General features: G+C 47.1%; 1 protein-coding gene and 1 pseudogene across 2 annotated transcripts in view; both read right to left on the bottom strand.

Moving 5' to 3' along the window:
* Positions 1-2,651: 2,651 nt before the first annotated feature.
* The window catches only part of Bco1 (beta-carotene oxygenase 1), a 39,544-nt gene continuing 26,176 nt past the window's right edge, over positions 2,652-16,019 (bottom strand). For both annotated transcript variants that reach the window (XM_028753098.1, XM_028753106.1), the window contains exons 8-11: positions 9,392-9,497; positions 7,470-7,564; positions 5,913-6,024; positions 2,652-3,325 (exon numbers count right to left, since the gene is read on the bottom strand). In XM_028753098.1, the coding sequence (XP_028608931.1) occupies positions 3,039-3,325; positions 5,913-6,024; positions 7,470-7,564; positions 9,392-9,497 (600 nt within the window). In that variant the 3' untranslated portion in view covers positions 2,652-3,038. The remainder of the gene's footprint in view (positions 3,326-5,912; positions 6,025-7,469; positions 7,565-9,391; positions 9,498-16,019) is intronic.
* Positions 11,431-12,104, bottom strand: LOC114608404 (annotated as a pseudogene).

The following is a 16,019-nucleotide window of genomic DNA, read 5'->3' as shown; positions in this document are numbered from 1 at the left end:
TGCTTTGGGTACCCACTAGACTCCAACAGTGAGGCTCCAATGACCACTGGGCTCCCAGCAGACAGGTAGGATGGAGCGATCAAGCTCCTCCATCCGAGCTATTGTCTAGCTTGGGGCTTTCCTTCCACTCTGCTCCATATTCCTGATCTACCTTGAAGTGCAAATAGCTCAGGACACTCCCTTTCCCTTCAGATGCTGATGTGGGTCACACTGGTTTTCAGGCTAGCCTGGACTTGGTCTTCCACCCAGAACCCTGGCCCTTCTGCCATGGCTCATCAGGTCAATGCCAGTTCAGTGACCCCTTCCTGCAGAGAGGGGTTCCATTATAAACCTCCAGTCACTGATCATACAATCAGACTTCTTCTTTTTTTGGGGGGGGCGGGGGGTTTGAGACAGGGTTTCTCTGTGTAGCTGTGGCTGTCCTGGAACTCACTCTGTAGACCAGGCTGGCCTCAAATTCAGAAATCCGCCTGCCTCTGCCTCCCAAGTGCTGGGATTAAAGGCGTGTGCCACCACTGCCCTGCAAAGATTTATTTATTTATTTATTTATTTATTTATTTATTTATTTATTTATTTTATACACTGGAACTGTCTTCAGACACACAAGAGGGCATCAGATCCCATTACAGATGATTCTGAGTCACCATGTGGTTGCTGGGAATTGAACTCAGGACCTCTGGAAAAGCAGTTGACACTCTTAGCCACTGAGCCATCTCTCCAGCCTACAATTGGACTTCTTATAGGCCAGGGAGGGTGTAACTCTGCAGCCCCACTTTATAGGCTCCAAAGAACTGGAAGAGGCAGCCACATAAAAACCAAAAAAAGCTCTCAACAGACTTTCAAGCTTTTTTTCTTCTTCTTTTATATTCTGCTACCTCTTGCGTGGAATGACCACAGAGTGCCATGCCCTTCTGGTCACACGACTTACGAACAGGGAATGCCTGGGAAAGCCAGAAGGCCACACCCACAATTTGGTCCATTAGAAAGGAGGGAGCAGATGGAGGAAGGAGCCGGGATGTTCCCTCACCTTTTCTTGTGTTCTTGGCTTCTTGTTCCAAGAACAATGATAACATGGTTAATATGATTCTTTTGTTTTGTTTTGTTTTGTTTTGTTTTGTTTTTCGAAACAGGGTTTCTCTGGGTAGGCCTGGCTGTCCTGGAACTTACTCTGTAGACCAGGCTGGCCTTGAACTCAGAAATCTGCCTGCCTCTGCCTCCCACGTGCTGGGATTAAAGGCGTTCGCCACCACTGCCTGGGTTAATATGATTCTTGATTCACATCCAAGGTCTTTTTCAAGTGTATTTACCTGTATGTGTGTGCACTTGAGCACATGTGCATATATATATATGTGCAGACCAGAAGTAGACATGGGGTATTTCCCTCCATGCTGCTCCACCTTATATTCTGAGACAGGGTCCGTCACTGCTGAATAAGCCCATTAGTTAGACTTTCTGGCCATCAAGCCCCAGAGACCCTCCTGCCTCTGCCTCTACCTCTGCCTCATGAGAACCTGGGATCTAGACACATAATGCCAAGTCCAGCTTTTCTGTGAATAGCTATGGGAAGGGGTATGGATTATCTCACCAACTGATGCACCTTCCCGGTTCCTCAAGGCCTTTCTAAGAAAAGAAAGGGCTTTCTTAAATATACTAGAATTGACTGGTAAATGCTTGCTGTTTCAACAAGGATTCTAAGGAAATGGAACTAGAGCTGTCTCTCTGGTTTACTGCGATATTTGCACATAGTATGACAGCAGGATGGCCATCTCCAATAACACAAAAGTGCAAGCTTGCTGACTTTTCCGGTTGCCGGGACACGATAACTGACAAAGCTACTTAATGGAGGGTGGGTTTATTTTGAGTCTCAGGACCAGGGTACAGTCTATCATGATGGAGAAGGCATGATGTCAGGAGCGTGAGACAGTTGGTTACATCCACAGTCAGGAAGCTGAGAGGAATGAATGTTGGTGCTCAAGTGGGTTTTGCAGTGAGAACTTTAGTTTCTTAAAAAGACACAGAAATATTATGGGAATATGTTTTATTTTTAATTCGAAGTGTAGAGCAATGGGGTTGCCTTAAAGCAGGTGACTATGATTTGCCTCGTGCTTTAGCAGGGGCATGGTTTTGCTGTTGCAGATCATTTCTGCCAGTGTGTGACCTTTGGAATTCTGGGGACTTTTCAGAGGATGTAGGGGCCCAGAGGTGGGTTGTTGTTTGTTGGCTGTTGTTTGCTGTTGGTTGTTGATTATTGCTGATTGTTGGTGGCTGTTGATTGTTGTTGCTGTTGGTTGTTGGTTGTTATTGGTTGTTGGTTGTGGCGACTGTTGGTTGTTGGTTGTTATTGGTTGTTGGTTGTGGTGGTTGTCAGTTGCTGATGGCTGTTTGGTGGTGTTTGTTGGTTGTTGAGTGCTGTTGCTTGTTGGTGTTTGTTTGTTGTTGTTTGTTGACTGCTGTTGGTTGCTGTTTGTCATGTAGTCACGTGAGAAGAGATGAAAAGAGGAAATTAGATACCCTGAAGGCAAAGATCAAACTTGTCCCAAGGAACTCAATGCCTCTAACCAGTACCTCTAATCAGCAGGAAGTAGTCTAAAGATATCATCGCCCCCTTTCCCCTCTATCCTTTTTTTCTCTTCTCCCTGGTGTTAGGGGGTTGAAAGAGTGGAAGAAGAGGGGTGGAGAAGGGTGGAAGGAAAGAAGCCACAAAGTAGCAAAAGTCTGGCTACAGGCTTATTTTCTTTCTATTCAGTCCTGACCTCTGTTCAAGGGATGCGATGGTGCTGCCAACGTTCAGGTTGGATCTTCCTTGCCCAGTTAACACAATAAAGAAACTCTCTCACAGGCAGGCCCAGAAGTTTGTTTCTTAAGAGACCCTAGATGCTGTCCACATCAACAGTGTCAACAACCACAATTACTGTCCCCAGGTCTGACCATCTAAGTCTTTATTTCTCTGTGTAGCCATGCCTGTCCTGGAACTTGTATTGTAGACCAGGCTGTCCTTGAACTCAGAGATCTGCTTGCCTCTACCTTGAGTGCTAGGATTAAAGGCTTGCGCCACCATGACCTGCCGGGAAGTCATTTTCATTGTGGCCCAGTCCTGGTGCTGTCAGACCTGTGGGATGATCTGAGTTTTCATCCTCTTGCATTTCGGCCGGAGTCTGCTTCACTGTATTCCAGTCTGCATCTGGGATGAATAAGCCATGGAGGTCCAGGTGCATGTCCGCATCAACAGAGGCTCGAGCCAATTCCGTAAAACTTTTGGCATCCAGAATAAGTAAAAAGGGCAGCTTTTGGGTATCCGTAGAGATTATGGCTGATAAGATGACTCCTATAAGAAGACAAAAACAAACAAACAAACAAAAAAACCAGTTTATTTCCATTTGCAATGCTGAGAGTGTAATCCAGGGCCTTCATGCAGGCTAGACGGCTGCTTTCCTCATGGGCTCCATCTCCAGCCCTAAGAGATACCTAACTGCTCAAAGCAAAGCCTTGTGTACCCTCTACCTGGAGAGGGCATTTCTCAGAGGTGTCTCCCTGTCGTCTTTTTAACTCATCCTTGATCTAAACAGGAGGGAAGAAAATCTATGATATTCTGTGTTAGCAGAAGAAAAAGCAGATCTGGAATCAGTAGGAAAACCTACTTCCGGGAGAGTCGCTCTGCCTCGATGAATCTTCATCTCCTCATCTCTGTTGTGATGCTAATTCCCACCAACCCCTGAGCTCATGGGTGCTGGGATGATCTGCAGAGTGGATTCTGGGAGCACTTGGTTCATTTTCATGTGTTTTGAAGAGTGGCTCCTTTCCTACTGCTCCAAACCTCCGAGGATGGAGAGAGCGAGCCAGTTCAGGGAGGACACGTGGGCTAAGTCGTGCTACTCAGTAGAGCAGGGACTTCCTGAATTGCAAAAGCATTGATATATTTGTTTTGTTTTGAGACAGGTCTTGCAACGTAGCCCAGGCTGGCCTTAAACTCATATCTGCCTACATCCACCCCTCAGATGCTAGGATTCCAACCACATGGCTTGCAGTGGTGCTGGAAGGAATCCAACCCATCTCCTGGTTATGCTGGTAATTCCCAACTTTTGCCCGTAAATCGGGATGTCCTTTATCCTCTGTGCTCACTTTCAAGGTCCAGCAGAGTAAGGAAACTTTTACTAAGTTCCCAGGATGACCCCCACCCCCACCCCCAAAAAGAGGATTGGGGTTGTGGTAGCTGACTGAACACGGGTGATATCAGATTGGCCTGGATTCAAATCCAACCTCTGCATATGGAGCTCGTGACTTTGGTCAATTTGCCTCACTCTGAGCCTCCCCTGGATGAAATGAGGACAATGTCACTCCACGCCCATGGAGAGAAGGCGTGAGAAGCAGCTGCCCAGCCAAGCAAGGGGCTGGCCTCAGTAGGAGTGGATGTGAACAGTCCCTTGCCTTAAAGATAGATGACAGTGACATGGGATCCCCCTGCCTGTGTGCCAGGTCACAATCAGAAGGAAGCCAAGGCCAGGTGGAAAACCACTCCCTCCCACCTGAGGGAAGAAGCTGGCAGTCTCAGTGGGCCAGCCTGCCCTCCCCTGCAGGTGTGGGCAGCCCTATCCCTGGCTTGGCTGGGCGGTGTCCTTACCCATAGCTTATTACCTTCCCTGGTATCCTCAGGGCTGTGGGCAGGGCATTTTTGAAGCAAAAGGGGGGAAGACAATTTGGCTAAAGTGGAAACCTACATTTCTCGGGTACTGTGAAAACTTTACAGGATTGTAAGCGAAGTCATTTGAGATCTGGGTCCAGCCTTTGCAAAAAATTCTAAAATTAAAGCTGCACGTAATTAGAGAGAGAGAGAGAGACAGAGACAGAGACAGAGACAGAGAGACAGAGAGACAGAGAGACAGAGACACAGAGAGAGACACAGACAGAGAGAGACAGAGAGACAGAGAGAGAGACAGAGAGAGAGAGACAGAGAGAGACAGAGACACAGAGAGAGACAGAGACACAGAGAGAGACACAGACAGAGAGAGACAGAGAGACAGAGAGAGAGACAGAGAGAGACAGAGACAGAGAGAGACAGAGAGACAGAGACAGAGAGAGAGACAGAGACAGAGAGAGAGACAGAGACAGAGAGAGAGACAGAGAGAGACTCAGTGGAAAGGATATGGACTTTGTATAATAGAGAATTTATACCGTGCCCAAAGAAGGTCTGGCCTTTGTTCAGTCTTACCTATGAGAATGTTTTCAGAAGCTGTGGGGATATGTCAGGTAGTGTATTCTAACATCTTCATTTATCCATCACCCACCCATCCATCCATCCATCTATCCATCCATCCATTCATCCATCCATCTATCTATCTATGTACCTATCTATCTTGTTGCTGTTGTTTTTGAGACAGGGTCTTAGTAGTTCAAATTCTCTGTGTGTCTGAGAATGACCAGAGGCCCCTGATTCTCTTCTGTCTGCCTCCCAAATGCTGAGATCTCAGGCATACATGCCACGCTCAGCTAACAATGTTATTTATGATGGGACCTTGGACCACATGGTCTCTGCTTGGCCTGCAAGGGGCTGAACTGTAAAGGTCATCCACTCAAAGAACCTGTACTGACGAGTGAGTGAGCCACAGTAAAATCTCTGGATACAGAGGCTCAGGTGAACTTCCATGTCTGGAAATGCTTGGCTGTCAGAAATGAACACTAGAGGCAAATCCACTGGGAAAGGATGGTGGGGGAACTCTGGGGACCCTATTGGATTACAGAACCTGGTGGTAGGAGCCCTCAACCTTACACTCAACATCAGAAGCAAGTGTGGTCTCGGGAAGTTCTTAATTAGGTGATTTTGCCACAGACACAGCTAGACTTATCAGACAACCCACTGTGGGATGTCCCTGGGCGGTGCCTCTCTTGGTCACATGGGCTCCTTTCCCCACTCTTACCATCATCTTCATCCTTCGCACCTGGCGTGGGGACAAACAGAGGTTCTGCCGGCCAGCAGTTCTCCTCACACCACTTTAGGGAAGACTTCGTGAGAATGTCATATTTCAGTATCTGTATATGCAGAGAAGAGAAAGATGGCATCTTGTATCCGCAAGCACGCTGACTCCCTAGAAGCAGGAGGGCATGAAGGCCACCAAGGGGACATTCAGCCCTCACACCTACACTTGGGACATCACCTCCAAGTGACATCTGTCCCAGGCAGCACAGCCCCAAGAAGGGAAAAGCCAAACTTAATCTCCCCTCAATGTCAACACAGGTCTCCTGACTTACAGAAAGCGAGGACCCCAGAGTCCTGAAGTTTTCCGGTATTTGGCGCTATCTCACAATGTTTTACACTATATAATTAAGGTGTTTAATGCCACCAATTAAAATATGATACAATTCTTTCGTTGCTTTAAAAGTAAAACCTCTGGACTAAGACTAGAGCTGGGTGATAGAGCCCCTGCCCAGAGCACATGAGGTTGTGGTTTGAGTCCCAGCATCCTAAACACAAAACAAAGCAAAAACAATGAATAAAAGAGGGAAATTCCCATGAGGTCTCGTGGGCCTGTTCTTGTAATGGGAGTGGCTTGGGGCATGTTTGTGCTTCTCTCTCTCTCTCTCTCTCTCTCTCTCTCTCTCTCTCTCTCTCTCTGTGTGTGTGTGTGTGTGTGTGTGTGTACACCTTAACTTTTGCTTTAAATATTTTGCATTTAGGAATTATTTTAAATTTATCATTTTATTTCACTCTCTGCATCTTTACAGCGTGTGCAGGTGGGGTCACACATCACTGCATCATGTCACAGCTTGCATGTGGCAGCCAGAGGGCAGGAATTGGTTCTCTCCCTCTACCATGTGGGTTCCTGGCCTCAAACTCAGGTAGCCGAGCTTGACAGCACATCCCTGTACCACCTGAGCTATCTCGTCAGCTCTGCATTTTTAAATGTACATAAAAATGTTGCTCTGAAAGAAAAATAGTGTCTGGCCAGCACTTTGGACAGCACTGGACTATATTAAATGTGGACAAATAGTTACTTAAAAATAACAAAACTAGCCGGGCTGTGGTGGCGCACGCCTTTAATCCCAGCACTTGGGAGGCAGAGGCAGGCGGATTTCTGAGTTCGAGGCCAGCCTGGACTACCCTGTGAGTTCCAGGACAGCCAGGGCTACACAGAGAAACCCTGTCTCGAAAAACCAAAAAAAAAAAATAATAATAATAACAAAACTAATTCTCCAAGTTTCTGTGACACCAGCCTGCTGGAGGAGGCGAGGTGGTGACTTCAGACAGCACTCCCAGCTGATTGTTTCAACCTCAGAGCCCCACAACACAGTCACATAGCCAAGGCTCCCTAAGTGCACATGGGAACAGAACTCTTCAGGATTATCCCGACTGACTCATCTCCTGCATCCCCTTTCCCAGTCTTAAGCCCTGAGGAGTCTGCTTTGCAGACATTAAGTTGGGTCTAGAGAAAGCCAGTCTGCATGCACAGGGACTCCCAGGATGCAGGGATCCGTACCTTGGTTGGGACTGGACTCCACTGTACTTCAGCTGCAAAGATGTAGCGATAGGGCTTCCCGTTGTGAGCATAATTTATCCGAGGGAGCTCTAGGCCTTGAGAGGACGGAACACTAATGAAATCCCACCATTGGTGTGGGGGAACTTCCCTCTTCATGCCAAATTGGACATCGTTCCATAGCAACAGTTCCCAAGTACCACCGTAACCTTGATTCAGACCCAGATTACATCAAAGGTGGTCACAGGTAGGGAGGGACCTCTGATAATGATGCTGTCCCTGGCAGAAGGTTCAGGAGTGAGGTGCCATATAGACCAGAGGACTTTAAATGCTTAAGTACCTGTAATTACCCATGATAGAAATCAGAGAATTACAGATTTAAATCAGAGGCTGCTGCAATTTTTAAGAAGGCTGTCTAAAAATGCTGTGTTTGAGTGTGTGTAAGCACACATGGGCATGAAAAAAGACTTCATAGGCCACCGAGATGAGTGTCAGTGCACAATATAAAATAAATCTGGTACCTGAGATGGGGCAGTCACTATGCAAGCACTAGGAGATACTGAAGCAACAGGATCGCCAGAAGTTCAAAGCCAGCCTGGGCTACAGAATGAGACCCTTATTTAAGTAAATAAGTTCGGTGAATCCTATCATAATCTTTATAAAAAAGGATGTTGACAAAGGATTTTCATATCACCGGACATGTTTATATGGTAAGGTTAAGTGTAAACAGGGCGATTATAGAGTGTGTCCATTGTGTCACAAACAGAAAGTTTAGAAGCAATGCTAGGGTGAGCACTGTAACTTTCATTACTTCTATTATCCTTTGCCTGGTCAGTGTTCTTGGTTTTTTTTTTTTTTGTTTGTTTGTTTGTTTCAAGATAAGATCTCTTAGAGCCCATGCTGGCTACTCTGTAGCTGAAGATGATTTACCCCACCCCCATGTCCCAAGAGTTGAGATTACAGGCATACAATTTGGTTTGTTTATTTGAGACAGAGTATGTGGCTCAGGCTAGCCTGGTACTCACAGCAATCCTCCTGCCTCAGCCTCCTGATGCTGGCATTACCGGCATGCACCACTACACCTCAGCTTCACTGTACACATAGAAGTATGAAATACAGGTTTGTCTACATAGGGCTTTGTGCCATGCCCTAGGATACACTGAGCACAGAAACTCAGCCCCCGTGGGATAGCGGCACCTCCCAGAGAGCTTTTGGCTGGCTCCGGTGTAGGGTGAGGGCTATTTGGAATCTAGGGATGTTTCTGAGCATCCTCCAGTGCCAGCACTGCCCTTACCACAAAGGAGACCTGCCCCACATGTCATCATGGCTGAGGAACATGGGCCCATGGGTGTGGCTCCTGTCTTGTGGCTTGACACAGTGTATGTATATGTATATGTATATGTATATGTATATGTATATGTATATGTATATGTATATCTCATCATCTCTCAAGCCCAGTGGTCCAAGAACGCCCACTTTGTAGGAACTGTGACAATGCAGAGGGAGACACAGGAGACTATAATTCCTGTTTAATACATCACACCCATCTGCATACATCAACCGTGAATGTCATCTATCCAAGGACCAGAAATGTTGGAAGCTATTTTAAAAAGATCTCAGCCGGGCAGTGGTGGCACACGCCTTTAATTCCAGCACTTGGGAGGCAGAGGCAGGCAGATCTCTGAGTTCGAGAGTTCAAGGCTAGCCTGGTCTACAGAGTGAGTTCCAGGACAGCCAGGGCTACACAGAGAAACCCTGTCTCAAAAAACAAACAAACAAACAAACAAAAAAACAAAACAAAAAAGATCTCCAAATTCTTTTCCTGGGGTTCCAAGAACCTTCCTTGCTTTTCCCTGTCCCTGTGTGGAAGGGAGCTGTCACTGAGAGGGGCTTTGGAACACTCTGTGAGAAAGGATGCATCCTACCTTCGTAGAGGACCTCAGGCTGGCAGTAGACATGGCCATCTTTCTCCTTCAGGGCTGTTGCTGTTGTAGATGACACCTTGACTAAATTTGAGCCCACTTCTGCATCCTGAAAAGAATAAAAAACAACAACAAAAAGAAAAGGTTATTCCCACAAACCCTTGCTTTACCATATCCACTTGAACAGGGTTTCAAACTGTATCACCTTGCTTGGCCTCTCAGTAACCACAGGAAGCAGCTATTTCACTTCTGTTACTTTCAGTTAGAAATAATAAGGCTGGAGGCTGGAGATGGCCCAGCTTTTCCAGAGGATCTGGGTTTGAAACCTAGCACCACAAGATGGCTCACAAAGGTCTTGTTAATTCCAGTCCCAGGGAATCTAATGCCTCTTCTGGTCTTTAAGAGGCACTGCACATAGAAGTAAACAGACAAAAATGTAAAGCACCTATACACATTAAATAAATAAAATTAAAAACACAACCATCACACAGTAATGGGGACCAGCAACAGGACCAGACTCTCCCAAGGCCATGCAGCTGGTGGGAGGTACAGTCAGAACCTACCTAGGCTCTTTATCTCTCTGAGAGAGCAATAATATGCTCCAAAGAGTAAGTTTTCCCTATTTAAATGCTGGGCGGTTCCCTTGTAAACAGTTGCTTCCATCATTCACTGGATGCTTGCGGAGTCTATAGTAACACACGTACTTAGGATGTAACAGTGAGAGAAAGCCTCTGAACAAATTGTAGACAGGGTCTGAGCTCAACCACATATGCTCATAAAGTACACTGGGACGAGAGTGTGAGAGATTGCACAGATATAAACATCAGAGCAGATAGTGGAGACTCCCTTATTTCCCATATACTTAAGCATGAGATTTGGGGCAAGAAGTTAGCTTCTCTGTGGTTCACTTTCCTTCTTTGTATAGTGAGGACAATAATATGCAGGTCTTTGGCAGATTGTAAGGATGAAATGACATCACCCACCAAATGGTTTGCAGTAGGACCTGGTCAAACACTTTGGTGGATGATGACATCTTTGCAGCCACACAGCAGGTCTGTGCTATAGCACTGACTCTCAGAGGATTCATTCCAAGCCCTCGGTGATGCCCTGAAACTCAGATAACACTGAATACTTTGTGTTAAGTGTTGTAATCGACAGCATCTCATTGATCTGATACCTGAGCCAGCTGCAGAATGACTAAGAGGAGAGCAGGGTATAGAGAATGGATACATTGTACAAAAAAACAAAGGTCAGGTTCTGAGTAAGTCTGAGGTCTTGGACTGTGAATCAGAACAGCATGCAATCTTACACCTAAGACTTTCTTTAGCCAGGCAGTGGGGGTGCATTTGATTCCAACACTCTGGCGGTCCAACAGTGGGGAGGCAGAGGCAGGCGGATCTCTGTGAGTTCGAGACCAACCTGGTCTACAGAGTAAGTTCCAGGTCAGCCAAACTTACACAGAGAAACCCTGTCTCAAAACAAAAACAAAAACAAAACCACATTTCTTTTTTTGTTTGTTTGTTTGTTTTTGTTTTTTTTGAGACAGGGTTTCTCTGTATAGCCCCTGGCTGTCCTGAACTCACTGTGTAGACCAGGCTGGCCTCGAACTCAGAAATCCGCCTGCCTCTGCCTCCCAAGTGCTGGGATTAAAGGCGTGCGCCACCACCGCCCAGCCAAAACCACATTTCTTTAGAGATGAGGCTTTCATTGAACAGTTTTTGGAGCTTTCTGGATCTAAGTCACTGCATGGTTGGAAGGTGAAGCCGAATGAGGGAATAGTCGTATATTATTATTACTATGGCAGATGTCTCCTTCTCTGTCCAATTTTTCAACATCATTTTTAACACTAAAAATAGTCTGCTTCTTCTCTTGGAGCATGTGTATGTGTCTGGTGTGTGTATGTGTGCTTGTGTGCGGAGGTTAGATGTTGGTCTTTGGTGTGTTCCTCGGTCACTCTCTGTCTTTTTTTTTTGTATGCAAGTTTTTAGTTTGTCTTCTTAGAAATCTGCACCATCCCAGCAGAAGGAATCACTGCAGAATTTTTACTCGTTTTGCTTTTCACCAACACCAGCATTGGCCTTTGCTGTCCTCCCCCTGGTCTTCCTCATCCGGTTTCTGCATTCCTTTCACTGTTTCCTGGAAGTCTTCCTCTAGTAAAGGCCAAGTCTTGCAAGTCTGTGTTTAGGCTCATTCTTCCTTGCATAAGCCAAAGACTCATGGATCACGCAAAGCCAGCTGTCCTACCACCATCAAAGTGGGTTCTGAATTCAAACACAGAGATGACAACTGGCACTGTCTTGTACTTTGTGGCTAGCTTTTCCTGTATGTCTGTCTTTGGTACTGTTGCTTTCCTGGGGCGAAGGACATCAATGACTGTGTGTTTCCTCTGAAGCAAACTGTTAGTCACGAACTGCCTAGTGAGGACAGTTAGACCGATACTGTGTCATTCATGCTGGTGGTCCTTGAACACTTAAGAAGAAAGAGAGGATTCAACTTTTTTCGTTGTTGTTGTTTTTGAGACGGGGTCTCTTCCTTTACTTGGAATTCAGGTATCAGCTATATTGGCTGGCCAGACAGCTTTAGAGATCTGCTTGTCTCTGCCTCTCTGGCGCCGAGGTTACAGGTACTCAATGCCATGCTTGTATTTCATGTGGATGCCAGGGATGGAACCCAGGTCCTCATGGCTGAATACCAAGCACTTTATAGACAGAGTCATCCCTCCAACCTGCTACCCCCTAAACAACCTATCTTAATGACAGCAAATGCTGAGAAAGAGAGCAAGCTAACCACTTCATGGTGGCTGGATTGAAGGGGTCCTTAGAGATTATTCATCTACTTCGATCCCTTGATTGTTAGAAGAGGAAGCTGATGCCCAGAGATGAAAAGTGGTATGGGAGAAAGTCACACACAGAGAGAGGCAGAGCCTGGGCCCATGGCTTCACATTGAGATTCTCCCAGAGGCAAGAACATTTTGGACAGAGGGCAGAGCTAGGGGCCCTTTCCCATCCTGTAGGTTTTAGCTCAAACATCTCCTTCCCTAACCACTCTGCTGAATCTGCTGAGCCTGTGAGGCAGCAGTCCTGGTCTGTAATTATTCTATTCAGGAAGCTTCTTTGTCCTTCTTTGTGGTTAGTCTCTCCAGGATGTCAGAGACCATTTGGTTCCGTGCATGACACCCAAGAAGTGAACTCATGACTTAATAAGCTTTCCCCCCACTTTCAGTGGTCAGGGACAAAGAACGTGTCTGCTTTTCAGTTTGGCTAAAGAGCCCAATGAAACCAAGTCTGCGAACCAAGTAGCTCCATGCTGGGTGCACTGTGGTAGTTCATCTTGTGCCTGTGCCTCGCTGGGTACCGCCCCCTCCCCGCCCAAGGCATGTCCGGCCTTGATCCACAGGGAGTTGGTCTACAGACACTCTTTTAGCTCCAGCCTGAAACTGGTCAGACTGGTTAAGGGATAAACTTTTAATTTTCCACACACAGCAGAACCTAACATGACTCGGCTGCTTTTAGCAGCCAAACCCTGCTGAGCGTTGAAAAGAAATCAGCCAGAATTCAGGGGGAAAAAAAAAATCCCACAGGCTCGCTCTGAAGTCCTGGTGCCAAAGGGAGCTTCCAGAGGTAAGCAGAGAGCTCAGATGCTTGCCCATCTGCTGCCAAGGAAGTACCAGCTTCTGCGTGGAATTCAGAACTTTCTATGTGAGTTTGCAAAGACTCTTGACCCCACTGGGTTGACTTCCCTATCTGTACATGGAGTGTTGGGTTTCTGCCTGATCTCGGAAACTTTGGTTATGTAAGCATCTGCTCCTGGGCCTGAGGCACCATTGTTAACAGACACGAATTCGAATCCTGACCTAATCCCAATGGTGAGTCTTTGATGTTGGCAAGCTACTTTCCTTCCTAACTGGAGACTCTGGGATAAAGAACAACTCAGAGGGTTGCAGTGTGAACTGGCAAAACAGTTAACAGTTCTTAAAGTTGCAAGGCCTGGGGCAATAGCCTGAGTTGGGGCCCATAGGTCCTACGCCCAAATGCAGTAGGCTATAAGTAGATATATTGCCCTCCTACCCAGATACACGGGCTTCCATCATCTGGAACTGCTCTGTCCAAACACTAGGACTAAAACCAACCTATTTTAATGATAGCAGCTCCTTTTTTTTTTTTTTTTTCTGGAAAGAAGAGAAAGTTTATTACGTTTCCGCAGTTCGATTGCTAGGGTCTTTGACCCCCGTTCCATCCCTCAGTCTGTAGCAAAGGAAGCTGAGGCACAGAGAAGAGCCGTGTGTGGATACCGAGACTTTAAAAAAGGATGAAATGAGATGGAAATTTCCATGGGCCCTAAAGAAGCCACATCTATGTTTTACCACCACACTCTCGTTGGCAGCTACTGTGATGGACAGGGAGACCATTCCAGCAGCATAGCAGGCTCTGTCTCAAAGGGCGCCCTGACAGGGGTGTGGGTTGAAAAGTTTAGGATCCCTTAGTTCTCGGCCAGACGAAATAGCTAGTGAGCACTTCTCATTCGAGGCTCAACCTGGAGCTACACAGATGCCCCACCCAGCACCCAGACACCTCAGGGACAGACACACTAGCAATACCCCCTGTTCTTAGTGGGACAGTGGCAGTCTCTCAAACAGGTTGGCATCCCAGTTATCCAAAGCAAGGGTAGCTGTGATGAAGAGATGCCTTTCTTGGTATGCATGACCCCTTGGCCCTCCAAACTTCTCATCTCGTTGAGAAGGAGCCACGATGGAGACAGAAGGGACAGACAGAGGCCTCTAAAGTGACAGTCTCAGAGAAGGGTTTTTATTGCCAGAGTCTCCAAGCAGAAAAGCCGTTTAACACAGGGCCCAGCATTCAGCACACCTCCGTGGATGCTACTTCGTTTTATCATGTATTCACGTCTGCCTTTGGAGACAAACCCAAATCTGCTGGTCCAGGGTCCAAGCCCCCTCATGTAGGTCTAGCCTGCCCCCTCCTGTGACAGCCTGTGATCTATGACAGTGAATTCTCACAAATGCATCTCTAACATGCCGTGGCACCCTTCAGGACAAGGGCAGGGCGGCTGCCCCACTGTCTGGACATGCCTAGGATCCTCCCTGCCACTCCTCCACCCCTGCAGAGCCCCACCTCAGGTGCCCGCAGCACTACATAAACAGCTGGGGTGTTCGGGGGCCCTTCCATGCTGCCTTCCTTTGACCCCAGCTGGTCTGAGCATCACAGGTAATTATAAGGTCCTAGACCTCTGAGAATAATCTCCCACCATCTGCTTCTGGCTGTAAAGCACTGCTCCCCAGGACATGGTATGAACGCTAACAGGAGAGCTGTGTCCTCTTTAAAGCTTTGCTTCATGTTTTCCATTCATTCATTCATCCATCCATCCATCCATCCATGCATTCATTCATTCATTCCCCACATGTAAGAGTTTTTAAATACAAGGATGACCTGCTGCAAGACAGTGTCCCTGCCCTCTAGGAGCCTGTGTCTCAGCAGCAAGAGAGGATCAAATAAGCTTGTCATACTGGAGGTGGGTGTCACCCTAGAGGGTGCCACATTGTACACACACCCCTGATAGGGGAGAGAGCAATGCCACAGGGGTCAGAAAAATGAAGTCCTTTCTAAGCCCAGAGAGCCTCAGCATGTGTTACAATCACTTGGGAGGGGGGGCTCTGTGTCCAGGGCGTGCTGCAGACAGGTTAGTCAGGACTCCAGAGTGGGCCACTAAGGCAGGCAAAGGGGAGATTGATGGGCAAATGTCCCTGAGTAGAGGGCATTTGACAAGGGAGAACTTTCCTATCTAGGATGGAGCTGGGCCCTTGGAGCGGGTTGTGTGTGGCTGTGTCCACCTACCCAAGTTTCCCATCTGTACATCCAAGCAGCTGAGTGACTTGAAAGCAAAGAAGCCATCTTTAAGGGACAATAAACAACAATTAAGCAGCGTGGCCAGAGCCGCCCATCCAAGGGTTTGAGCTCGCCTTCGCTAATTTCAAAGCACCTGGTGGTTACAGGGTGGCTTTTAAAGACACACAGGCAACCCATGCAAGCTTGGGTCTGAGGAAGTAGCCTTTCCCCCATGTGATCAAAGGATTTAAAACCTTAAGTGGGGGCGGGGAGGGAGCCTGTCCCTCTTCCTGCATCAGCCCTGGGCTGAGTTCCGCCTTGTGACTCATGCCTTCTGTGCTCTGTGACACCCTCTTCTTCCTAGACCAGAAGAACACCGAACACCTTAGTGCTGCATTGTGGGGCTTTCCTAGTACAAGGGGTGCAGAGGCCAGGGATGGGGTGATTTTACGGCATGCCGTTATCACTCAGTCACCCTCTTGAGGGTGGGAAACCAATGCTTTAAGTCCCCCCACATCCCAGAATTTTCAGTAAAATTGAAACCATTGAGCCTAAGGCCCAGGGCCTCCTGTTTGCTAGAAAAACATGTTATCATTGAACTATCCTGTAGTCCTGGCCTGGCTTTAAGATCTTATTTTTATCTTGAGGCAGGGTGTCACTAAGTTGCCAGGTTGGCCTTAAAATATCCAGATTTTCCTGCTTCAGCCTCTTGAGTAGTTGGGATTATAGACTGGCACAATGAGACCAGCTTGCTTCTTTTCCTTTGCTTTCCTTTTCCTTCCTTCCTTCCT

This window comes from Grammomys surdaster, unplaced genomic scaffold (genome assembly GCF_004785775.1).
Source record: "Grammomys surdaster isolate TR1022 unplaced genomic scaffold, NIH_TR_1.0 128, whole genome shotgun sequence".
NCBI lineage: Eukaryota > Metazoa > Chordata > Mammalia > Rodentia > Muridae > Grammomys > Grammomys surdaster.
Note: the sequence above shows the minus strand (reverse complement) of the source record. Positions and strands in the feature narration are given on the sequence as shown.